Below are 24669 nucleotides of genomic sequence, written 5' to 3'. Positions count from 1 at the left end.
TATAAGAAATGTTTCATACTCCTCTCCAATCAGACGTGGAATCTCAAATAGTTTAGATTACTTGTTGCCATTGGATTCAATTTTGTATCTACATCATGTTAGTAGATCAATGAATAAGAACTGGGACGAATTTGTATCGATCAAATGATATCTTCTTATTATTTTTGTTATTAATCGTTTTGTTGTTCTCACAATCCATCAATTTCCCAGCATCTTAATTTAGTACGTGTCGATCCAATTCATAGAAGTAAAGAACATGTTTGACAATTAGAGACATATAACAAAACATACATGACTAAATCTTTGTCACACAATCATTAATTTAAGAAACCAACCGACAAATGACTACAACAATTACAAGTCAAGTGCTTGAAGTTTTCAGCACTCACTAATCCATCAGAACATATCAAACTGGAATTATTCAAACTAAAGAAAAATAGACAAAGGGAAGCACACAGCTTATCTCCATAGAGATTACCACAAAGATATCAATAAGAAATGCAGAACACGGTGATTAATGCCTTAAGCACACTGGAATTCAGAGGGAACCTTCTTTCCACATACATTGACAAGCAAGCTCAAAGAAATGGGAATGTTAATGTTAATACCAAGAATGTTGGCTTTGATGGCTGTGCAAAGACACACGGCTGCTTCGAGGTCGATAAGTCCATCGAGCAGTGAGCAGCATTGGGTGTTCGGCAAGGACCCAACGAGCGCACTGACCGGTCCGTTCAGCAGTTTTGTGCACACACCAAGCTTTAGGGCATCTCTAGGGCAGCTCTTGACTACTGGTGTAGGGTTAGGGTTAGGGTAAGGCTTTGGCTTTGACTTCGGAGCGTGATCATCACAGGCATGGCATACGTTCACAAAGGCGAAGAAAACAAGGTTTAGAACAAGAAAGATGGCTGCATTTGAAGTTCTTTTAGAGTCCATTTTTTTCCCAAAAAAAGAGGAAAAGAATCAAGGGATCTCTTGAAACTGTTCAATTTCTGGCTTTTTTTGGGTGTGAGTGTAGTAGAAGCTGAGAGTGTGTGTGTATTTATAGTGAAATGAGGTTTATTTGGTAGCAAATTGAGGGTATTATAATGAGGTATTATGGCCATGTGAGTAAGGGCTGGCATTGTGGATGTGCTTCAGGTTTAGGAATATTTTATATTTGGTTTTTTGGCACTTTGGATTAGAAGGGTGACCAATAATCAAATATGGGTTTGGAACTCCCGTGAACCTCATTTTTTTAATCTAATGATTCGTATTGGGGATGAAGAAGATTGTTTTTTCATGCTTCCATCTTGAAGGGGCTTTGAGATCTTCAAAGTTCTTGAGTTATTTGTGTAGTTATCAGTGTCATCCCATTTTAATGTAAACAAACCATTCTTCTTTCCCCATCTAATTAGCTTTAGCTTTATGCATGTTGTCTTGATAAGGTATTCCAAGAGTTTAGAAGCTAAATATAAAGTAACATTAGTTGCTAAGAGTTATAGTCAAATCTATCGTCTTGATTATACTATTACGTTTTCTCTAGTGGTGAAGCAAAGATCAATTCATGCATTATTGCATATTGTATGTAACCTTATCGCTGATAGATATTGTCCGCTTTAGCCCGTTACGTATCACCGACAGCTTCATGGTTTTAAAATGCATCTACTATGGAGAAGCTTCCACATTCTTATATGAAATGTTTAACAATATACGTAACGGACCAAAACAAACAATATTTGCTAAGTGAGTTTGGACTATTACAATGGTATCGGAGCTAGAAATCGGACGGTGTGCCAACAAGGACTTTGGGATCCCAAGGGAGGTGGATTGTGAGGTCTCATATCGATTGGAGATGGAAATGAAACATTTCTTCTAAGAGTGTGAAAACATTTCTCTAATAGACGAGTTTTAAAACTGTGAAACTCACAACGAAATGTAATAAGTTAAAGCGAACTATATCTGTTAGCAGTAGACTTGAGTTGTTACATTGTATTATACTGCTTGAGTTGTTACATTGTATTATATGTTTTCAGATTGAGCTGTTAAATGTAAAAACTACATTTTTACAGGGAGAACTTCAAGAATATGTTTATATGCATCAACCCAAGGGTTTTATAGGTTCAAGAAAATAAGATTGTTTTTGTTGGTTAAAAACATCTATTTGGAGCCTGGAACAACGAGGTACAAAAAATTTGACTTATTTAAGATAATTCATGATATTAAAAGAAGCAATTACGATAATTATGATGGGTCCTTTGTGTATCTTCTTATATGTTTTGGCATTATGTTGACAATTACTAAAGATTTAAGAGAAATTAGAGCTTAATGAGGAGTTTGATATTAAAGATTTGGGATCTCCAAAGAAAATAATGGTATGAAAATTGTGAGGATAAGAAGACGAGAAGACTATTTACGTCGATATTGAGCATTTTTTTTCGAGCATAAAGTCAAGCAATTAGTACTCATTTATTGTCACATTAAGACCATTGTCTCCACATTCAAACGATGAAATTGATTATATTTTTTGAATTCCTTGTTGGATGATGGAAGTCCCACATCGACTAATTTAGGGTGTGATCATGAGTTTATAAGTGAGGAATACTAACTCCATTGGTATGAGGCCTTTTGGGGAAGCCCAAAGCAAAACCATGAGAGCTTATGCTCAAAGTGGACAATATCATACCATTGTGGAGAGTCGTGTTCGTTTAACATGGTATCAGAGCCATGCCCCTCCTTAAATATCGAACAAAGAACTCTTAAAGAAAAGGAGCTAAGCCCCTCCTTAGTCGTGCCAATAGATTGGTAAATCCTCAAATATCGAACAAAGAACTCTTAAAGAAAAGGAGCTAAGCCCCTCCTTAGTCGTGCCAATAGATTGGTAAATCCTCAAATATCGAACAAAGAACTCTTAAAGAAAAGGAGCTAAGCCCCTCCTTAGTCGTGCCAATAGATTGGTAAATCCTCAAATATCGAACAAAGAACTCTTAAAGAAAAGGAGCTAAGCCCCTCCTTAGTCGTGCCAATAGATTGGTAAATCCTCAAATATCGAACAAAGAACTCTTAAAGAAAAGGAGCTAAGCCCCTCCTCGAAGGCCGTCAAAAATGACTAAGACTCCAAAGGAGTCGAGCCTCGATTAAGGGGAGGTGTTGGATGATGGAAGTCCCACATCGACTAATTTAGGGTGTGATCATGGGTTTATAAGTGAGGAATACTAACTCCATTGGTATGAGGCCTTTTGGGGAAGCCCAAAGCAAAGCCATGAGAGCTTATGTTCTAAGTGGACAATATCATACCATTGTGAAGAGTCGTGTTCGTTTAACATTCCTTATTCTAGTATAATTAGATTTTTAGTGATTCGTGCTTGTCTTGATTTATCCTATGTAATTAGTGCAATAAATCGTTACTTTGGCAATCTTGGTAAAGATCATTGAAATTTGCTTAGTGGATATCAAGATACTTACAAGTAACGTTGATTTTGTTTTTATTTCATTAGCTCGATGAACTTAATGAAGATTTACAGATTACTACCGTTTTTTTTTTATTACAAATAGAGTGGTATCTTAGATGTTTCATTAAAGGGAAAAAATATTGATATCTAACGTTCAATTCTATCGAAAATGAAGGTAGTTGGTAGAGTAACTTTCGACTGTTTTAAAATTTTCTTTAACTATTTTATTTTCTTGTTATCATTCAGATGTAATTTTGGTTCATTTATGCCTTCCTTCTTTATTTGAAATGTTTACACGGCCTCAACCCATAAATTCATTGTATTTTTATTCACTTAAACCACATCGCCTTCACTTGACCAAATGAATCATAGACCACTCGATTTGGTTCGAAATTGAAATTATCCTTGGATAATATTTCATTTTTCCTTTCTCTTATTCTTATTTTTTATTTTGAAAAGAAAAAACATGTTGGTTGAATGTTTCTCAGGATACCTTTTACACTTGATTAATCATTAGCTCTCTCGTCTCTTCAAAAATTTTAATTAAAAAATAATATTTACCTCAAAAAAAATTATACATTGATTTATTTAAACAGCGTAACGTGTTACGAGTGTTTGTAGATTTAAATATATTTTCTTATAAATTCTTTTATTCATTTAGAAATATCCACCGATTTGTACATTTTTTAATGAACCGACTACATATACATCTTCATTATTTGACTTTCGTTCTAGTCACAAAAGTAAACTCGAAATCATGAACTACAATAATTTGAAGAAAAGCTGTAACATCATCAACCTTTTTCACATTTTTATATAACTCATCTTTACCCAAAAACAGGCATTGAAACGTCCTAATCTCATCTCAAGCTGCAACCTTCAAACCGTACACACATTGCTCAGCTCAACTTTCCAATCAGGACACCATAAAAACAATCTCTGCCTAAGAAATAACCCCTATGAATCTTTCTCGATTATCGTCAACAATCTTTGCTTCAAACTCGAATCAATTCAACCCATATTATTGGTGGACACAATTCTTTGATTTTGATTGAATGAGCAAATGGCAGGAAATTTTTGTGGCTTGAAATGAAGATGGTTCCACATGGGGAAGAAAAAAGGAAAGCAAATGGGGCAAGTTGCAATACATTTTGGAAGCACTCGTAATTTTGTGAATAAAAACTTTAAAAATGGTGGATCCCATATTGTAGATTCTAAGCTTAGGGTCACCCGTGATACCCTTTTAATTTTCTTTAATATCAAGGAAAGTTTCCACTAGCTAGCTAGATGTCAAATTGGAGCCCAATAATAAAGTATAGTCTTAACCATCTTAATCTTGTTGATAGCAAAAAAAATGGACTCTTTGTTTTGGATTGTTGCTTGGTTCTCAAAGTTCGAAGAATCTTGTTATTGAATTCACATTAGCAATGAGTAGGTTCTAGTTGTGTAGATTAGAATGATAATATTAACGTTAACGCTAATTAATCTGCTTGGAACGAATTCTTGCTAGGCTGGCACGAGTTAAAATAGAATTGTCGTCGTTTGATATATTATTTTTGTTGTACCCAAATGCCACAACCAAAATGCTCTATACCACTTGTTGTGCCCTAATGCCACAACAAAAAAATTCTCTAATACCAATTGTTGTAGCGGTAGTAGAAGCAAGATCTATCGCACTCACACACTCACAAACAGAAAATAAACAAAGAGACACAAAGCTTACGTGGTTCGAAGAGAAAAAATTCTCCTACATCCACGGGTGGTAGCCAATCACTGTAACCAAAGTGTTTACAACTGTATCTCTCACACTCTCACACTATAAAGTCTCTCAATAAAATTCCTTCCAATTGTGTCGAGGGAAATATAAAATTACAATGACTCCAGCATCTCAAAATAATGCTAGACAAGCCTTTATATAGGCATAACAATACTAATTCTCGTACTTAAATCAAGATGAACTAAAAGGATTATAAACTAAATGAGAATTATAAACCAAAATAAATGAAAATATGAACTAAAAATGTCAGAGTTATAAAACAAAATAAAAGAGAATATTAACCAAAATAGTTATGAACTAAATGAGAGTCATGACAATACATCTTCATGGCAACTTGCAACAATTTTATTTTATTTAGATGGAGATTTTCCTTTTGTTTTCTAGTACCAAATTAAAAAATATTTATCCAGTAAATATATCATGTCGTGTTTAATTTGTTGAAGTGATGTTTTTTTTTTAACCTAAGCCAACAAACTCTAAGTAATCAAGTTAGCAGTAATGTGATAAATATGAATTTTTAATTTTTGATACTATTAATTAACATCTTAAAGATAATTTATGAAAGTGAACATAACTCAACCAGATAATTGATATCTATATCATCATGTTTGAATCCTCTGCCTTTCATGATATCTATATCATCATGTTTGAATCCTCTGCCTCCCTATGAAAGGTTCTTGTATCGTAACATCTCTCCAAATCATGAGGAAGACAGGTTCTTGTTAGTGGTTTACGAGTAAGGATCATAAAGCTTGGAACAGGACAAGAAAAATCAAACTTAAATAATAATAATAAAATTAAAGTCTTTACAAAAAGAAAAAAAAAATTAATAAGAACCTTAAAGATCGCCGATTATTGTGAAAATTATTTGTGCATTGACTTGAATCTTGAGGTTTCTTCGACTACATGGCATTGGCCATAATTTTCGGATTGGAAGATGATAAACAAATCTCTTTCTTTGAAAAAATGTTAATCCTACTTCCTGAAATTATGGTCAAGTCAAACAGATAGAAATTTTTTGAAGTCTAAGCTTTCTTTTTCATATTGATTTGGATAAGTCGGTAAGATTTGGCATAATCATGAGGTCATCTACAATGTTTGAAGAAATAATTATGAACGAGAATGGTAATGTGGGAGATTAGTTTAGGGACTAAAAACGCTTCTATGCTCTTGAAATTTGAAGATTCATGTATTTTTAGAATTGTTCTCATTCAGATGTGGTATCGAGTGTTATATGTCTATTAGCGTTCGTCTTGATACAATTTATAATGTCTTATACACGATGTGGACTTCATATTTGACACCTCATTGCTTTAAGACTTGTTTTGAGCTCACTTGCATACTTCTTACGAAAATTTCTAGAAAATTACCAAATAGTAAATTACTCAAAGTAAAACATGTTGAACTTTGAAGTTCCTATCTTTGAGACACTGAAAAAATGCACCCTATTTATATAGATATTAACTTTCAATTCTTTGAAGTCTTTCTAAGCTATTCTAGTCTTAAGATCAGTCTAATTCAGATGTAGTCTCAGTTTATTCATATACCGATCTCTCACATGGCAACCATTCCTATTTGAAAATTGAAAAAAACGTCTCTAATCAATGTTTAGAAATAAATGCTATTTACCTATCTCTTAACATACAAACTACAACTTAAATTCGAAAATCTACATTGTGACTTGATTCCATGGTCTCCTCAATTAATGTCATCATTCAACATAGGGTCCTTACTTTTATCGGTAAAAGTGTTAAATGTAGTTTGAGTACATACAAATATTTTGTAAGTGACTTTATTGTTCAGGTTAAAAAATGTAGTTATATTGCAACAAGGTTTATGTGGGGACCTACTTTCATGATTATTTCTTGGAGTTCTACTTTCTTTTCCAAGTAAGAGTAACATTAGATATACAATACTTCTCTATACACGATTTACGCATGCGCACATGAACTCATTGGACAGACTCATATACGTACATCATAGACCTAACTATGGGCTAGTGCATGCTCACGCTATCAAAACCAACAAAAAAAAAAAAAAAAAGAGCATGTATCATATCATGGGTATGTGTCCATACAAAACATGTTAGAAGAGTATTTGTGCTCGTGACATACAACATGCATGAAGTCTCGCATTTTAAAACATAGTACATGGTTATGATGCATATCATACTTTCATATTACCAACATAACCTTCCTATAAGACATGCACTAGACTAGGCTTTGAAAGTCAGATAGTAACTAAACAAACAACGACCAAAACCAAATAAATTAAGAAGTAAAATAAAAGATGAAAAAATGGTAGAATTTATATTGTACTAAAACAAACCAACACCACACTTAAATACAAAGTTAAGTAGTACTATTTAAATTTATTACTAAGTAGAAAATGGGTTTAGGATACAATTATAAAACCAAATACAAAATACTCAAATAAAAAGGTAAATTTACGCTTCGAAATTATCTCCTCTGTGACCGCACAACTCTCAAATGTTCCTTCATCTTAACCAATAGTCTGCGAACACCTAAAAAAGAAATAGAAAGAGTTAGAGTATAAAAATACTTGGTAAGCCATCTACTTATTCTCATCCTATCCAATTCCTATTAGGTTTTCACAAGTTTTCTTTAGGGTCAAGGAAATTCAGGCCTATTTTTACATCTATCCGAGCTTTTATGTAGGTCTCGAAGTTCTAGGGACAACCATTGTCAGTCGCAACTACTTGTGTACATTTAAATGAAGTCCAATGATAGGACGACACTATTCAAATTTATTACAAGGGAGAAATGACTTTGAGATACAATTATAAAACGAAATACAAAATACTCAAATACAAAGGCAAATTGACGCTCTAAAATAACCCATCTATAACTGCAAAGCTCTCAAATGCTCATCCACCTTAACTGGTAACCTGCGAACACCTAAAAAAGAAAGGAAAACGGGTGAGTATAACAATACTTAATAAAGAACCTACTTGTAAGCTCTCATCGCATTCAATTCCTATTAGGTTTCCACGAATTTTTCTTTAGGGTAAGGAAGTTCGTGCCTATTCTTACAGCTATTTGAGCTTCTAGGTAGGTCTCAAAGTTTCAGGAACAACCATCATTAGTCGCAACTACTTGTGTATTGTTAAATGAAATTGAGTTACTAGACAGTACCTATCAAATTTAAGTAGAAAATGGGTTTGGGATACAATTATAAAATGAAATACACAAATACAAAAGCAGATTGATGCTTTGAAACGACCCTCTCTGTGACCACACAACTCTCGAACGTTCATCCACCTTAACATGTAGCCTGCGAACACTTGACAAAGAAAATGAGAGGGGTGAGTATAAAAATACTTAGACCTACTTGTAAGCTCTCATCCCATTAAGATGGATTGTTATGTCTGAAAGCATGAAAACATTATGATATGATTGACATGTGACATGAATGATATGCTATGATTGACATGTAAAACGACAAACTAGCATGAAATACAACTTCAGCATACGCATAAGAATTATGATAAATAATATGAGAAATGTTATGAGAAATGATATGAAAAATTATATGATATGAACGAGACGCTTGTAGGGTTGTATTAATGATAATTAAAATGGAAAAATGTTGGGACCTCATGCATTATTTTGTGCTAAAGCATTGAGGGATACCCCTATTCCTTCATGATAATACATACGCATATACTACAAGGCAGGAGAATGATCGTTATGTTTATCATAATGTTGTCATGATAGTCGCTATACCTAACGGGTGTCTGACATCAATAGCTACTAAAGAATGTTCGCCCACCCAGAAAGGGGCCTAGGAGGTGTGCAAACCGACAGGTGGGTCCATTCTCCCACACGTGGACTGTGTGTAGAGAAATTAAGTACACATCCAAGTTCCGTTAGGATAGGAAAATAGATTGTTATGATAGGTCCCAACATGAAACTGTATGTGTATGCATTTAACTCCGATTGGGGGTCGTCTTTTTTAAAATACTCAAGTCATGTGCTACTCTACTTTTAAGGTAAAAGCAAGGTTCGCCTATACTGCTTAAAATGACATCACAATTCGAGACCACGACACATAAATTAGTTGTACTTATTTTCTTAGACTTAAGTTAATCTTAGACTTAGGTTAGATCAGGGTGCTTTTAATTTTAATGCTTATTTATTTCATTTAGTATTTCGTTGTGTCGCTTTAAAGATGTTTTCGAACATGTAAGTCCATAAAAATGTTGAAGTTTATAATTTATGTTAAAGCTTAAACACTTATTTCTGCATTAGTCTTAATCATTGCCACGTTGATGATCTATCTTAATGTCATATTCTTTCAAATTTAATTCAATCAAGTGCCCTAATTACCACCACATCATTCTAGAGCGTTAGTTCTCCATCTAAATATCATATTCTTTTTAGATTTAATTTAAGCAAGCGTTCTCATCACCACTATATCGATCTAGACAACTGTCACGTCAATTATTCATCTTAATGTCACATTTTTTTAGGTTTAATTCAAACAAGTGTCATGATCATCATTGTAACGATCTAGATATCTGTCTCATAAATTATCCGTCCAACATTATACTAAAATTCTACTTCAAATGTAGTTTTAAAACATTTATGAAAGATGAAGAAAACTATTTCGAGTGATATTTTTATAACAAACATCCAATCAAATATTAGATCAGTATGAATGGCTGGAAATGTTGAGGAATTCGGTTTAAAATGACATTAAAAAACTAAGAAGCTCCCGTGATATTCAAAAGGTTTTTTCTTCAAAGTAGAACTAATCATTGATTAGGCTACGCAAAAGCTTTGGTAGGGACTGAAAACATGTGAAGCTGCAACCACATGGGACCCTTTCCTATTTCTCTCTCGATTTTTGAGCTTTAACCCTAAATTTTGAAGGTTCTGATTGGAAGCTTCTACCAGAAGGGCATTGAGTTTATACTTTGTTCAAATTGTGGATCTTGGAACTCCGATTCTAGGAGAGATCTCAATTCATCATGCAATAGTGAGTATAGAGTAAAATTTTCTGTTTTGGACTCAAAAGACTAGAAAATAGTAAAGGGGAGGAGTAGGGTATTTGTTGGTGGGTTACCTTGTTTAGTTCTTCGGCGTAAGACGTTTACGGGTCGTTTGGTGTAACAGTTTCTCGTTTGCTATAGTTTAGAAGTACAAGTGTTTCGTGTATGTCGTTTTCTTTCTCTTTTTTTTTAGAATGTAACACCTAAGTAAAAAAAAAAAAAAGTACATTAATAAACTGAAACTACATTTGAATAAGAGTGATCTTGATGATAGAACTAGAAGTATGAGATCTCACATCAGTTAGAGAGGGGAACGAAACATTCCTTATAAGGATGTGGATACCTCTTCCTAACAGACATATTTTAAAACCGTGAGGCTGACAATAATACGTAGCTGACCAAAACAGAAAATATCAGCTAGCAGTAGACTTGGGCTGTTACAAATGATATTAGAGTCAGACACCGGGCGGTGTGTCAGTAAGGACGCTGGGGTCCGAAGGAGGATGAATTGTGAGATCCTATATTGGTTGGAGAGCAGAACGAAACATTCTTACAAGAATGTGGAAACCTCTCTGTAACAGATTGTTTGAAACTGTGAGGCTGACGACGATATATAACGGGTCAAAGCGGGTATTAGTAAGGTTAAGAGAAAAGATAGATTAATGAAAAAGAAATAAAGAAAAATGAAAGCAAGAGAAATAGTAGAGATAAATCTTAGAAATAAATAAGTTATAATTAGTTATCAAAACTCACTTTATAAAAAATTAAAAATACAAATAAAAGAGTCATTTCATGTTTTATTTGAAACATAGATAAAATTATTTTTTTAATCTTTTTTTTATTATAAAATGCCTATTTAATATTAAAAAATAATTAAATATAACATAATACTAAAAAATAAGTCTTAGATTTTTTCCACTTAAAAATGTGAGACCACAAAAAATTTTAAAAAAAGTACATCCTAAATATATTTATATATTTCTTTCTTTTAAAAAAATTCAAACAAAATCAATTATATAACAAAGCTTTCCTTTCCTTTCCTTTCACACTAAGAGAAAGCAAGAAACTAAAAGATTAGAAAAAATAAACAAAAAAGAAAAAAAAAAGATTCTAAATTGAGTGGCTGATAAAACTTTTAGAATTAAATGATTTGGAAAATTATGTAAACTTCAAAGTAAAATATGGTTTAAATTAGACAAATAGTTCTTATTTTTAGCAAATGTCCAAATTGTTTTTTAGGTAACTATGATTGATCTACCACCTCAAAAGTTCAATAGCAAACACACATGGGTGCATGGCTTTTGTTTTAAGAATCTTTTAAGTTCACTATTTACCCTTTGGGTTAAATTGAGTTGATGATATCTTTTAGATCAACCTGAAATTTTAAATTAGTTGGATTGGAGACCCGATCAATTCGAATAGAGTTCACAACCAAACTCCACTCAAATATTCTTATTCTCATTGTAGCATTGAGTTGAGTTATAACCCTATTTTCAAATTAGTTGGATAAACATGACAAAAAAAAAAATGTTAACCTACGGATCAACCTGAATTTTTCGATTTTCTAAAAATTCAATCAAATTCAAATCCAAAAAAATCTAACCCAATCTAACTTTTATAATTTCAGTTAGATAATCTAAATTGAGTAAGATTTTGAGTCATATGAACACGTACTTAAAATCTTTGTCTCATTTACAAAATAGCCTAATACCCACTTCTTAAACACTATAAAAACCCTCCCATCTCCTCCTCCATCCTCACCTCAAAAAGCCTTCTAGTAGACCAAAGGGATATAATATCTCTAGGGTTTTCAAACATGGCTTCATCCAAAACCACCACCTCCATTGCTTTGTTCTTCTCTCTCAACCTTCTCTTCTTTTCCCTAGCCAATGCTTGTGGCTCATGTTCCCACCCTATAAGAAGGCCAAGGCCCCCTCATTCAGGCGGCAGTCCCGGCTCCGGTGGAAGCCCCGGTTCCGGTGGCAGCCCGGGATCAGGAGGAAGTCCGGGTTCCGGTGGCAGCCCGGGCTCTGGTGGAAGCCCTGGTTCAGGTGGCAGCCCTGGCTCTGGTGGCAGTCCTGGAACAGGTAGTCCAGGTACTGGTGGAGGTACTTGTCCTAGGGATGCACTCAAGATCGGTGTATGTGCTAGAGTGCTAACCCTGGTAAATGCAACCATTGGCACTCCACCAGTAACACCATGCTGCACATTAATTCAAGGGCTAGCGGATCTTGAGGCAGCTGTTTGTCTTTGCACTGCAATCAGAGCAAGTATTTTAGGCATCAATATAAACCTTCCAATTAATCTTAGTCTACTACTTAACGTTTGCAGCAGAAATACTCCTCGTGGATTCCAGTGTCCCTAATTTACTCTTTACAACCTCGGGGAAAATAAGGATGCCATTTTACTCTGCTCATTATGCATGTCGTTGATTTGGTTGTTTGCAGCTATAAATGTCTAATTTGTGTGCTTGCATGTTTTTCGTTTGTATTGACACTGTTTGTCCCTTTGTGGTTTTAGTCTTCTTGACTAAAATTATCAAATATGTTATGCTCTTGAAAATATTTACAGGTTTAATGTCCATGGAAGATCAAATAATGAGATTGCTTGTAGTTTACCCGTTGCGTGGAGAAATTTTTTAGCTCTATTCGAAATTTCGGATTGCTTGATTGGAGACCAAATCAATCTGAATAGAATTTACAATCCAATTCAACTCTCTAAGGTTGGTTTGTTAGGATATTTTTTTTTAATTATCTTAAAAAAAAAATCCTACTTATCTACAAATATATTACATTAAGTAAAGCTCAAATACCAAACCTTCTCAACTCACATTGCATCATTATCGATAACAAATGTTAAATATTCTTAATATTCAAAATATTTTTAAGAATAGGGAAGGTAGGTTGGGTTTGGTTATAACTCTATTTTTGTGTCTCGACCAAGAAAAACAACCCACAATCCGACCCAAATTTTTTATTTTTTAAAAATTCAACGCATCCCAAACAAAAATCTAACCCAACCTAACTTTTATAGTTCGGGTTAGATAATCTGGATTGGTCGGATTATTAACGGGTTATATGAACACCCCTACTACAAGCTATAATCTTTTCTAAAGAATGGAAAGTTTAAATCTTCACACTATCCATCTCTCGACATTAATTTTACTCGTGCATGTTCGTATCTTCTTCCTTTTGATCCGTTCTTACGGAAACAAACCATCTAGAGAATAACTCAAAACTGAACTATTCAAATGATCTAGCTCAAGAACAATTGCTAATTTCATTCTCAAACAACACCTTAGATGTTGATAACAAGTCCTACAATCATCCAAAGCCACAAAATAGATAGAAAAAAGTTGGTGGAGGAATCAACAACAAAAAAATAAAGAGATTATTGTTGATGGGTTGGAGGTTTTAATTAGACACCTTTGTGGTTTCTCTTTATTTGAATCAATGGGGCCATGGGAATTGGTATGAGAATGGACAATGCTTTAGAACTGTTCATCCCGTGAGTCTGAGCTGTTTGGTGATTCAGAAATAATGCTGTAATTATTAGCATATGGAAGTAAAATGAATGGGAGTTGCTTGAAATTCGCATCCTCTTGTCTTATCCTTCGAAGATTGTCGTATATCACAATTGAACCATTTGAAGAAGGTTTGGTATTGCAATGTGATGAAGATATGGCCAAATATTTGACAAGCCATAAAGTCAAAAGACAAAACTAGCTAGTACGGATCATTTTCACCTAACAAAGCAACTCTCTCCTAGATCATCGTCAATAATTGTTTAGCTACAAAAGGTTTTAAAATTTTACTCGATTATCTGTCATGTTTGGAACCAAATGTTTGAGAATATCTCTAAGTAGTCAAATGTTTGAGAATATCTCTAAGTAGTTGAATTGTTATTCTAAGTAACTTCTAGAGAGTGTTTTTAATATTGAATGATCAAATAATTGTTTAGCTACGAAAGGTTTTAAAATTTTACTCGATGACATTTGTCATGATTAGGGCCAAATGTTTGAAAATATCTCTAAATAGTTGAATTGTCATTCTAAGCAACTTTTAGAGAGTCTTTTTAATATTGAATGATCATATCATAACGTAGAATTGTAAAATGAAAATTTTAAATTTTTACCTCTTAGTTTGTAACGTTATATCGATTTTCACCAATTTTCTATTATACGTATTAGACTAAGAATTCCTAACAATTTTTTGAATAATTTAAAGTTGAAATGGTAACACTTACCAAAATTTTGGTGCAACTTTATGTATTGAGAATTTCTTTACTAATAAGATTATAAGCATGTCCTACGAAAAAAAGACTATCGATTCAACGATTCAAGATCAACGAGTGGAATTCTCATAAGAAGTAAGAGTTCTTCCCTTAGCTAAAATGAAGGGTTGAACGACACATTCGAAAACTATAGCGCACCAAAGAAAGTACAAATAAGTAGTTTGACTCAAAAGCGCAAGAAAGAGAGGAACTAAAGTTACTTAATAAAAAACAAAAGGCAATATATGAAGGGGAAGAAACAACGGGCAGACCTATTTTACATTTTCACGGAACTGCCTACATGACTTATAACTTTGGTTTTGCTTGAAAATCCTCGACATCCTCTTTATACAGTCTATGTAGACTTTGGACCCGAGTAAATTTTAGGGTTTCTGAAAACATTTTTTTTTAAGTATTTAAAAGTGGAACAAAAAAATTGAAGGGAAAATCGGTGGAACAAACTCTAGATAAAAATAGAGGCACAAACTAAGATGCTTTTTGGAGGTTGAGCGCCCAAGAAGCTGAAAGAAGGAAGCTACAAAGTTGAGAGTCTTTAATACACCCTAAACCTACAAAGGAAGGAAGGATTTCTTGCATCCTTTCAAAATGTGAAAGTTGTTGGTGTTAGTATAATTTGATCAATTTGAACTATCTAACGTGACAACATCTTTTTTTATTTGAGTTGTTTAGAAAATTTATATTCTTTGTAAATTGATAATTTTTTTTATGGATGGATTCCATCCAAGAATAGAGTTACAATCCAAACAAATTCTAAGTATAATTTTTTTAAATAATTAAAAAAATAAAATCTTTACCGCCCAATTTAAGGTGTGAACTTTATATGAGTTACTCGAGTCACCAACTCAAATTCATTAACTAGTAAGTTAACTTCAATTTACCAAAACCGAACTAATTTTTACAAACTCAAAAGGAAGATAAACAACTCAAGTAACCCAATATCAAAACCGAAGTAAGTTTATTACCGAACCCAATAAAAGAATGAACCATCTCGTACGGTAAGTTCTCAACTAAACCAACTACTAAAAGTTAAACATGACTATTTATGTTCTCTTTTCTCGTATCTTCTCCTTTGCATTACCAATATTGTCATAATCATATTTATCTATGAAAAATATAGGGAATATATTGGTGAGTTATTGCATAATGTATACTAAGTAGCTCACACTTAAAAAGAGTCACCAAATAGCAAACAATATCATTTACAATTAGTATATTTTTGACAGACAAGTTAGATATATAACACATACAAGATGCTCAGTTTACGAATTATACTTATATATGTATCATACGCATGTCACATCTATGCAACCACTGACAAGTTCACTCAGACTCCAATGAATTAATCATATATCAACCCTTGATAATTTTATCTAGGGATTCAATGCGCTCTACGTTGCTCAATATTCGACTCTTAACCTACTCAAGTCTTCGATTTGTGCATTGTCCCTTGATCGTTTTTACCCAAGGCACGTATTGGCCTTCTTTAGGCGCCCAATATTTGTCTTTTAATTTCGATACTCCTCTTTAAATCCAAAAGTGACATAGTGATCGGAGTACGATTTGAAAGCCTCTAGTGTTGCACTCTCTCAACAAATAATAAATTAAAGGATATTCCAAATATCGAATCTCAAACTAAACAAAGTTATCAAAAAACCAATTTTGAACCAATAAAAAATAGTATACAAAAGTATGTGGACATGTGATGAATTTCTTAGACTTCTAAAAGAATTTAGAAAATGATTGAATAGGTGTTGTAGTTGACTCACTGTAACGGCTCAAGCCCCTCGCTAGCAGATACTGTCTTCTTTGGACTTTTCTTTTCGGGGGTTTTCCTCAAGGTTTTTAAAACGCATTTGCTAGGGAGAGATTTCCACACCCTTATAAAGAATGTTTCGTTCTCCTCTCCAACCAATGTGGGATCACACAATCCACCCTTTTTCAGGGCCCAACATTTCGCTGTCACTCGTTCTTTTCTCCAATCGATATGGGACCTCACCAAATCCACCCTCCTTGAGGGCCTAATCAATTGAATGAGCGAGCAAAGACATGAGGATTCATTCTGGAATACCAAAGACATTTTGGGTTAATGCTATGAATACAACAACTTATTTGATCAATAGAGGATCGTCAATATCCTTGGAGTTCAAATTGTCAAAAAAAAAAGTATGGATTGGAAAAGAACTCAAGTGCTCTCACTTGAGAATTTTTTGCTGCATTACGTATGTTCAATGTTGTTCCAGAAAAAAGAGACAAGCTTGACACTGAGGCTGTGAAGTGCTACTTCATAGGCGATGATTCATATTCCGGGATTGATTTTGAAATGACAATAATAGAATAATCCTGAGACATTGTGACATGACTTGATGAAAATTTCTTGTACAAGGACAAAAAGAAAAAAGGTTCCAGGACAACGAAACAAGTGGGAGTTGAGGTTGAGTTGCGAAAAAATTCACCTAGTGATGTTATAGCAAGTACTTAAGAAACTTCTGAAACTGTTGTTGGGGAATTAGAGGTGGATTAAGTGACACTTGAACAAGTGTTGAGAAGGTCATCAAACTATCTGAGTACCATATAGGTATGTACCTTCATTAGACTATATATTGTGTTGACTGATGAAGGGGAACCAGAGTCCTTGAAGATGCGCTACAGTTGGAGGATACAACCAAGTGGGAGCAAACCATGGATGATGGGATGAGTTGGATGTCTAGACTTCTGAATTTTGTTGCTCTTTCATCTATTGAGGCTGAGTACGTGGTAATAGCTGAAGTTGGAAAGAAGATGATATGGATGACTGACTATCTAGAAGAATTAGGCAAGAAGCAGCGCGAGAAGATTCTTTATACAGATAGTCAGAGTGTCATACAACTTTTGAACCTCGGGGCTCGACGAAAGGGAAGTATCAGCATAGTGTACAAGAAATCTAGGAGACATGTGACAAAATTTGTTGATGTTGGAAAATTGAGTTTATCCAAAACCTTAATTGGTATGATGGAGTGAAGACGGTGATAGTCGTTGACTGCTTATTTATAGCTTAGTTAACAATTATACATATTAAAACTATATATAGTAAATGACATATAAAATATATTGTCATCAATAGTAGCTTTATACTAAAAAACTATGTCCAGTAAAGCTATATATGGTAGATAGTTGTATATGATAGATTATTAAACTTAATAAAACTATATATAATAAACTGAACCATATACATACTCTTTAGTGGTTTGAAGATGTATACTGTGTTATCTATTGGTGTACTTACATGAAGTCATCCATACAAATCTTTCTATTAATATTCCTCCTTACATTTTCTCTCTCCTATTTTTCTATGTTCATCTAAATCGAATGTTTGCATTGTTATACGATTGTAACATGAAAAAGGATTGAACTTAAATCACGTTTGCCAAAGGAAGAATGAGAAAATCATCAATGAGCTCCACTCCCGTGCCCATCTAGGGGTAGGAGACGTGAGTCATCTTAATAGGTCCAATTTGGTTCCTTTTGACAACTTAGTTGATTTTTTTTTTTTAAGATTTGAAAGAGAAAATCCTAATTTTATTAGTGGCTAATTGAAACTGCTTTTTGAGCTTTATCTCGTAGGATGAGTTAAAATTAATATATATATATATATATATTAATTATAAAAAAAAAATCTGACTTTATTATTATTTTTTTTTTCATGTATGAACTAGCACCTAATTGTAGAATCTTGTCTGTCGATATTTGATCGAGTTTGACTCAGGCCCTCTTGGTCTTTTTTTTTTCTTTTTTTATTGTAGGTGAATTTGATAATTGTTGGAATTTAATATTGAGGTAAGTAGCTTGGTTTTAGGGTAAGGTTAGATATGTATGAATGATATTATATGATATAATATGTGATTTTGAGGTAAGTAGCTAGCTTCATTTTAGGGGTAAGGTTGAATGTATGAATGATATTATATGATATAATATGTGATTTTGAGATAAGTAGCTAGCTTCATTTTAGGGATAAGGTTGAATGTATGAATGATATTATATGATATAATATGTGATTTTGAGGTAAGTAGCTTGTTTTTAGGATAAGGTTGAATATGTATGAATGATATTATATGATATAATATATAATTTTGAGGTAAGTAACTTGATTTTAGGGTAAGGTTAATATGTATGAATGATATTGTATGATATAATATGTGACGATTGTACATCCATTTATAATGTTCTTTGAAAATTTATAGTTACGAGATTTCATGCATGAATGTGAATAAATGACATGTAATATTATGATAGATATGATGCCAATTAATGAGACTACGATAAATGAGGCTTGATTATTCCGTGTTAATGTGTACTAGTTCGAGTAAAATCTCGCAAGATTACAATTTATACACCGCACGATAATTGATTCATTTCAGTAAAATAAGTTAAATGGTCGCATATTGTGTAAAGAGTTACTGTATTTGCATTTGTTTTAGGGTCTCAACCATTCTCATCTCTATTTTCACTCTTTTTTGTTGTCTTTTTCGGAATTTAAAACAAAAAATCAAATAGTTTCTTTTGCTTATCATCAAAGCTTTCCTTTCTTCACAAAAAGGCAAATGAAAGTTTAGTGTAAAATCAAAGTTCATGAGTGCATGTTAGCCAAAAAAACATACCAACTTTGATGATTATAGAGAGAAAAGGATAATCAATTTCAACTCAAAAATAGCAAATTTGAGAGAGACATATAATCAGAAATTGTTCTAAATCATGATCTCATTAGTAAATGAGAAATTATATCAATGACATGCAAAAGCAAAAAACCAAAGGATCAATGCTACAAAAAAGACCCAAAAGTTGTTAATTAAAACCCATCAAACACAACCTACAACAACATTAACAACAGCTAACAATCATCCCAAACTCATAACACATTTCTAAAGTGGAGGACAAACAAAGCCTGGCGGAGGGTTCTTGCCACAAGTGATGAGCGCTTGAAGGGCCAAAGGAATGAATATATTGAGATTCAAAAGCTTAATCCTTAAAGTTGTGCATAGACATATGGCTGCTTCAAGCTCCAACAGCCCTCCAAGCACTGGACAGCATGCATTCTCCACTGGATTCCCTAACCCAATATGCACCAACCCTCCAAGCACATCCACACATAACCCTAGCTTCAATGCATCTATTGGACATGTTGGTTGAGCTGGAGGCGGTGGGTATTGCCCTGAACCTGAACCACCACTTCCTCCGCCTCCTCCTCCTCCTCCTCCTCCACCACCACCACCTCCGCCGCTTGGAGGAGGGCCAGTGTAAGGAGGGTAAGTGGTGGATGGTGGTGAAGGGGTGATCACTGGTGGGGGAATCACAATAGGTGGGTGTTGATGACCTCCCCCTCCACCTCCACCTCCACCGCCACCACCTCCTCGACTACCACCTCCCCCACCTCCACCACCTCCTCCACGGCTGCCACCACCGCCGCCTCCTCCGCCTCCACCTCCACCATGGTGGGGTGGATGGTGGGGTTTTGGATGTGGAATTTTAGGGTGGGAAGGGCGGTGGTAGGGCGGGTAAGGAGGGTGGGGCTGGGTGCAAGGAGTACAAGCGTAAATTGGTGGCAATGATAAGGCCATGGAGATTAAGAGGATGAAGAACATGGCTGAAGATTTGGAAGCCATGGTTAGGGTTCTTTGGAGATGCAAAAAGTTGATATAAAATTGTACTTTGGAGGGTGCGATGTGTTGGGATTATATAGAGCCGGGATTGTGACTAAGCAACCCGTGAATGATTCCAATCACTAGACCTCTTCAAAATTCTACTTCCATAATTAATTTTTTTTTTTAATTGTGCTATATTTTCACAATAATTATTAAATGGGCTAAATTTTTTTATGTTCTTCTTTAAAAAAAAAAATATATAAATTGCGATAATTAGAAACCTTTTGTTTTGTATGAAATGCTTGGTAATAATTTCTTGATTCATATTCTTACTTATTATTATTGAAAAACGAACCAAAAATGGGCTTAAATGGGAATGTGGAAGTCATAATTTCTACACATTATTTTTTAAAAAAGTATTTAAATTGATTACTAAGCATTTCACATTTTTAGACTTTTTAAAGTATTAATATATATGATATTTTGTTCCTTACTTTTTTTCACTATATAACTACTTATACGAAAAGAAAATATTTCTTATATGGGATGAAATCTCTTCTTAACCGACGCGTTTTAAAATAGTTAGATGACGATAATGCATAAAGGGTTAAAGTGGACAATATCTACGAGGCTTATGACGATACATAATGGACTAAAGCAGATAATATCTGCAAGGTTGACGGCGATACGAAATGGGTTAAAGCGGACAGTATCTACAAAGCTGACAACGATCAAGATTATACGAAAAGAAAATATTTCTTATATGGGATGAAATCTCTTCTTAACCGACGCGTTTTAAAATAGTTATACGAAAAGAAAATATTTCTTATATGGGATGAAATCTCTTCTTAACCGACGCGTTTTAAAATAGTTAGATGACGATAATGCATAAAGGGTTAAAGTGGACAATATCTACGAGGCTTATGACGATACATAATGGACTAAAGCAGATAATATCTGCAAGGTTGACGGCGATACGAAATGGGTTAAAGCGGACAGTATCTACAAAGCTGACAACGATCAAGATTATACGAAAAGAAAATATTTCTTATATGGGATGAAATCTCTTCTTAACCGACGCGTTTTAAAATAGTTAGATGACGATAATGCATAAAGGGTTAAAGTGGACAATATCTACGAGGCTTATGACGATACATAATGGACTAAAGCAGATAATATCTGCAAGGTTGACGGCGATACGAAATGGGTTAAAGCGGACAGTATCTACAAAGCTGACAACGATCAAGATCAAGCTTGTAGAGAAGTTAAATTTGATGGTTATCCACATTTGAACATCTGTTGAATATCTTCATCTTTGATTTGAGAACAACTCTTGATTTCCAAGGAGATCAATATCTTTGTTTCTCGGCCAAAGGTGCACATACCCAGTTGGGAAGCAAAATCTAGGGCTTTTTTTTTGTTTGTTTGCTTTTGATGGTGGAGAAAATAAAAACTTGAAGTTGTTGGAAATTTGCTGGTCAATTGAGAATTCCAAAGACATGTCCGTGAGTTAGGGTCAGTACAATCCGTGAACCATTCTGATATCAGAAACTGTACAAGATTCGCACAGGTTTTCATGCATGCCTTGCCTCCACTTGTTCATCAATCTCTTCGTATTCCATAATTCTCTTTCCCACGCACCCTAATTTCAGTACTCGGTGCCATTACAACTCATCACAATCAATATGTTTTACACACAAGCAACCACGTGTTGGGTAAAAAAGACAAGACTTGATGTTTCATATGTATGTCCCTATTCAATTTAGGTTTAATATTAACTTTCCTTTATGTTTATCATTTACTTTAAAATCTTTCCCATTTAGGTTGGTTATTGTAATTTTTAAATAGTGATCTTGGTGTTCCAACCATTTAACTCAAATTATGTAGACTAGATTGTGTTATATATTTTTCGGTTTAAATTGAGTTAGATTTTTTAAAAATCGAAAAATTCGATTCAATTTGCGGGTTTATATATATATATTTTCTGTTTAGGTGGGTTAAATTTTTGAAAAAATAAAAAAAACTCCATTCTAGTATATATATATATATATATATTTTGTGGAGTTAACCAAACTAACCCAAAAATAGGTTACTCCTCCTAAACTCTATCCTACTTTTTAAAAGGACTAAAAGCATTTAACTTTGGTAGCAGATGTGTCAGTTAATTTTTTATATTTGAATTTTATGAAATTTTAGTTATTAATGTGATATATATTATGTATTTTTTAAATTATTAAAAAAAACTTGATAACCTAACCCAACCCGATTCAATTTGGGGTGGATTGGGTTGTGAACTCTATAAGGATTGCTCGGATAATCAACTCGAAATTTCGAGTTGGTTCAAAAAGAATTTCCAACACAACCCATGTGCACCCTTATCGATTTTGTCTTTTCATTTTTATTTTTCTATTGTTTTTTTTTTAATCATAGTTTTAGGGTTTAGGCATAACACTTAACTTACTCAATTTTTTGAAATATAGTTAGATTTATATTAAATAGGTTATATTGTGTGAAAAAGTATACTTAAAATATAAAAACATGGACTAAACAGAACATCCGTTCCCGATAAAGAGTGAAATATTATTGGTAGAGATTTGTATAAGAACTTTAGAACAATATGAGAAGTACTTATTCTTTTGTTTGAGTGGAAAGTTTAAATTTTTACTCTCTAATTTATGACAATAATAATGTCTAATATAATTCGATTCTAATGAATATGAATAAATAAATGGTTTTAGGTCTAAAATTTAGGTTGGCTGTACATATAGCATTTAGGTTTGTAGGTTGGGGTGTTAGAATTAATTGAATTAACTTTTAAATGGGTAACAAATTTAAATAGAAAATTATATGTACTGTTATTCATTGGTAAAACAAGTGGTCTAATTAGAGCATATAAGCTTCCAGTTAGAGGTGGGATCAGTTGAGTATACACTGACACATTAATCTTAATCTTAGGGATCATGGAAAATTCAACAATTATATTATAAATTGAGGGCTATGGTTCTCTGCCTCCTTAGCCTCGTTCACCCTCATATAGAGAATTATGAATCTTAATCTAACTTTCGTAAGAATGACTCAAATCACCGAATATCTACTTTAGAAGTTTTTGATAATATCCCTGCATAGATCCTAATATCTCCCTCCTGAATTTGACATCTGTGTACTCTAATATTTCTCTACATCTCCCGCGACATGTTCATATTACTATTTCTTTTTTTTAAGAGTAAAAACTATTTCCACGGACCAACCTGAGTTTTTTCAACATGTTTTTGTTCTCGCTCACATACATCATAGAAAAATTTCAAAGATCATCTACCATAGAATTGTTCCAAGAAAAAATATGCCTAACTTTAGACTTTCTATGATTAAGCTACCGAAAAGAAATATGCATCTTCAGGGTATTTATAGTACCTTTCAATTCTTTTAAATCCTTTTTAGTCATCATATCTTTTAAATCTAATTTTTTTTTTAATTCCAAGTTTCTCAATCATCCACTTAAACTAACATTTCTATATTATTGGTTCCCCTTATCTAAATTATCATGTTGGTCAAGGTTGGTATAAGAGTTGATTTCAATTTTGTTCTCACAGACATGGCGGTGCTGCACAACTCGGCTTGGCTCTCTCTTGCATGATCTATCCTCATTTTTTTTTTGGCTTGTTCTTTGATCGTGCTTGTCTCTTAAAGATCTCCCTTGTTCTCAATAGTCTCTATCTAATTTTTTTTTGACATTTCAGTACAAGTCTTTTTCACAAGGTCGGGCGTTTGATGTCGGTTTCATGATCATTCCCATGTTAATTTTTTCGCGAATTTCAGTCAAAGTTCGAGTGGGTTATTCTTTGAGTGAGTGGATGGTTCGTCAGATAAGGTTTATGTGACATAAACTTGACTTAATAAAGGAAATTATTTGTGAAACTACTCTAAGAGAATGGTTAGCGGTATTGATCTTTAGGGAAAACTGTCATGGTTTCTCTTCTATAAATAGTTTTGAGATGTAAGCTTAATTCACCAACAAAAAGAATTGAAAAGGGGAGTGCATTGAATTGAAAAGGGTAGTGCTTAAATGTTTTCACTTCAAAAAAAAAAAAAAACTTTCCCCACAAATTGTTCTTTATGCTTATGTTGCTTCGGTCTACTTCGATTAAGGGTCAAAACCAACATCTAGTATAAAAAAAAAAAAAAAAGCTAGTATTCCAGAACAAATTTTGTTGCTACAAAAAGTCATATTAGAAGATGTGACAACAATAAAAAGTAGAAATGACAGGAGGACACTTATTACCTATACCAAGCAATCCTGGAGCACTTCCTTCTCATGTCGAAAAAGAAGGAATCGACAAAGACAGCATGAGAGATGCTACAAACAATGCATGTAGGTGTGGGTTCAAGAAAACAAAAGTGCAAAGCTTGAAGAGCGATTTCGAGAATATCCGCATGAAGAAAAATGAAGTTGACAATTATTATCACTGTCTCCATTGTAAAAAACCTTTAGAGTCGTTGTCCAGAGATTCATTTTGAGCATTTTGGTGACCTTAATGATAGATC

General features: G+C 33.6%; 3 protein-coding genes across 3 annotated transcripts; 1 reads left to right on the top strand and 2 right to left on the bottom strand.

Moving 5' to 3' along the window:
• Positions 1-292: 292 nt before the first annotated feature.
• Positions 293-1030, bottom strand: LOC111447988 (14 kDa proline-rich protein DC2.15-like). The gene has a single exon (XM_023087415.1). It carries the CDS (start codon positions 931-933, stop codon positions 523-525), a length of 411 nt encoding a protein of 136 aa, XP_022943183.1. The 5' UTR covers positions 934-1030; the 3' UTR covers positions 293-522.
• A 10943-nt stretch (positions 1031-11973) lies between these two features.
• On the top strand, positions 11974-12841 carry LOC111447980 (14 kDa proline-rich protein DC2.15-like). The gene has a single exon (XM_023087403.1). The coding sequence runs from the start codon at positions 12036-12038 to the stop codon at positions 12582-12584; it is 549 nt and encodes a 182-aa protein (XP_022943171.1). The 5' UTR covers positions 11974-12035; the 3' UTR covers positions 12585-12841.
• A 6377-nt stretch (positions 12842-19218) lies between these two features.
• Positions 19219-20209, bottom strand: LOC111447971 (36.4 kDa proline-rich protein-like). Its single transcript, XM_023087391.1, has one exon. It carries the CDS (start codon positions 20146-20148, stop codon positions 19408-19410), a length of 741 nt encoding a protein of 246 aa, XP_022943159.1. The 5' UTR covers positions 20149-20209; the 3' UTR covers positions 19219-19407.
• Positions 20210-24669: the final 4460 nt, after the last annotated feature.

The sequence above is a fragment of the Cucurbita moschata genome, unplaced genomic scaffold, assembly GCF_002738365.1.
Source record: "Cucurbita moschata cultivar Rifu unplaced genomic scaffold, Cmos_1.0 Cmo_Scf00001, whole genome shotgun sequence".
Taxonomy (NCBI): Eukaryota; Viridiplantae; Streptophyta; class Magnoliopsida; order Cucurbitales; family Cucurbitaceae; genus Cucurbita; species Cucurbita moschata.
The sequence above is the reverse complement of the archived record's forward strand: the minus strand, read 5'-3'. Positions and strand labels throughout refer to the sequence as shown.

Bases quoted from the DNA above. Each gene is read 5' to 3' on its own strand.
- LOC111447988 (XM_023087415.1), bottom strand. From the start codon at position 933: ATGGACTCTAAAAGAACTTCAAATGCAGCCATCTTTCTTGTTCTAAAC.
- LOC111447980 (XM_023087403.1), top strand. From the start codon at position 12,036: ATGGCTTCATCCAAAACCACCACCTCCATTGCTTTGTTCTTCTCTCTC.
- LOC111447971 (XM_023087391.1), bottom strand. From the start codon at position 20,148: ATGGCTTCCAAATCTTCAGCCATGTTCTTCATCCTCTTAATCTCCATG.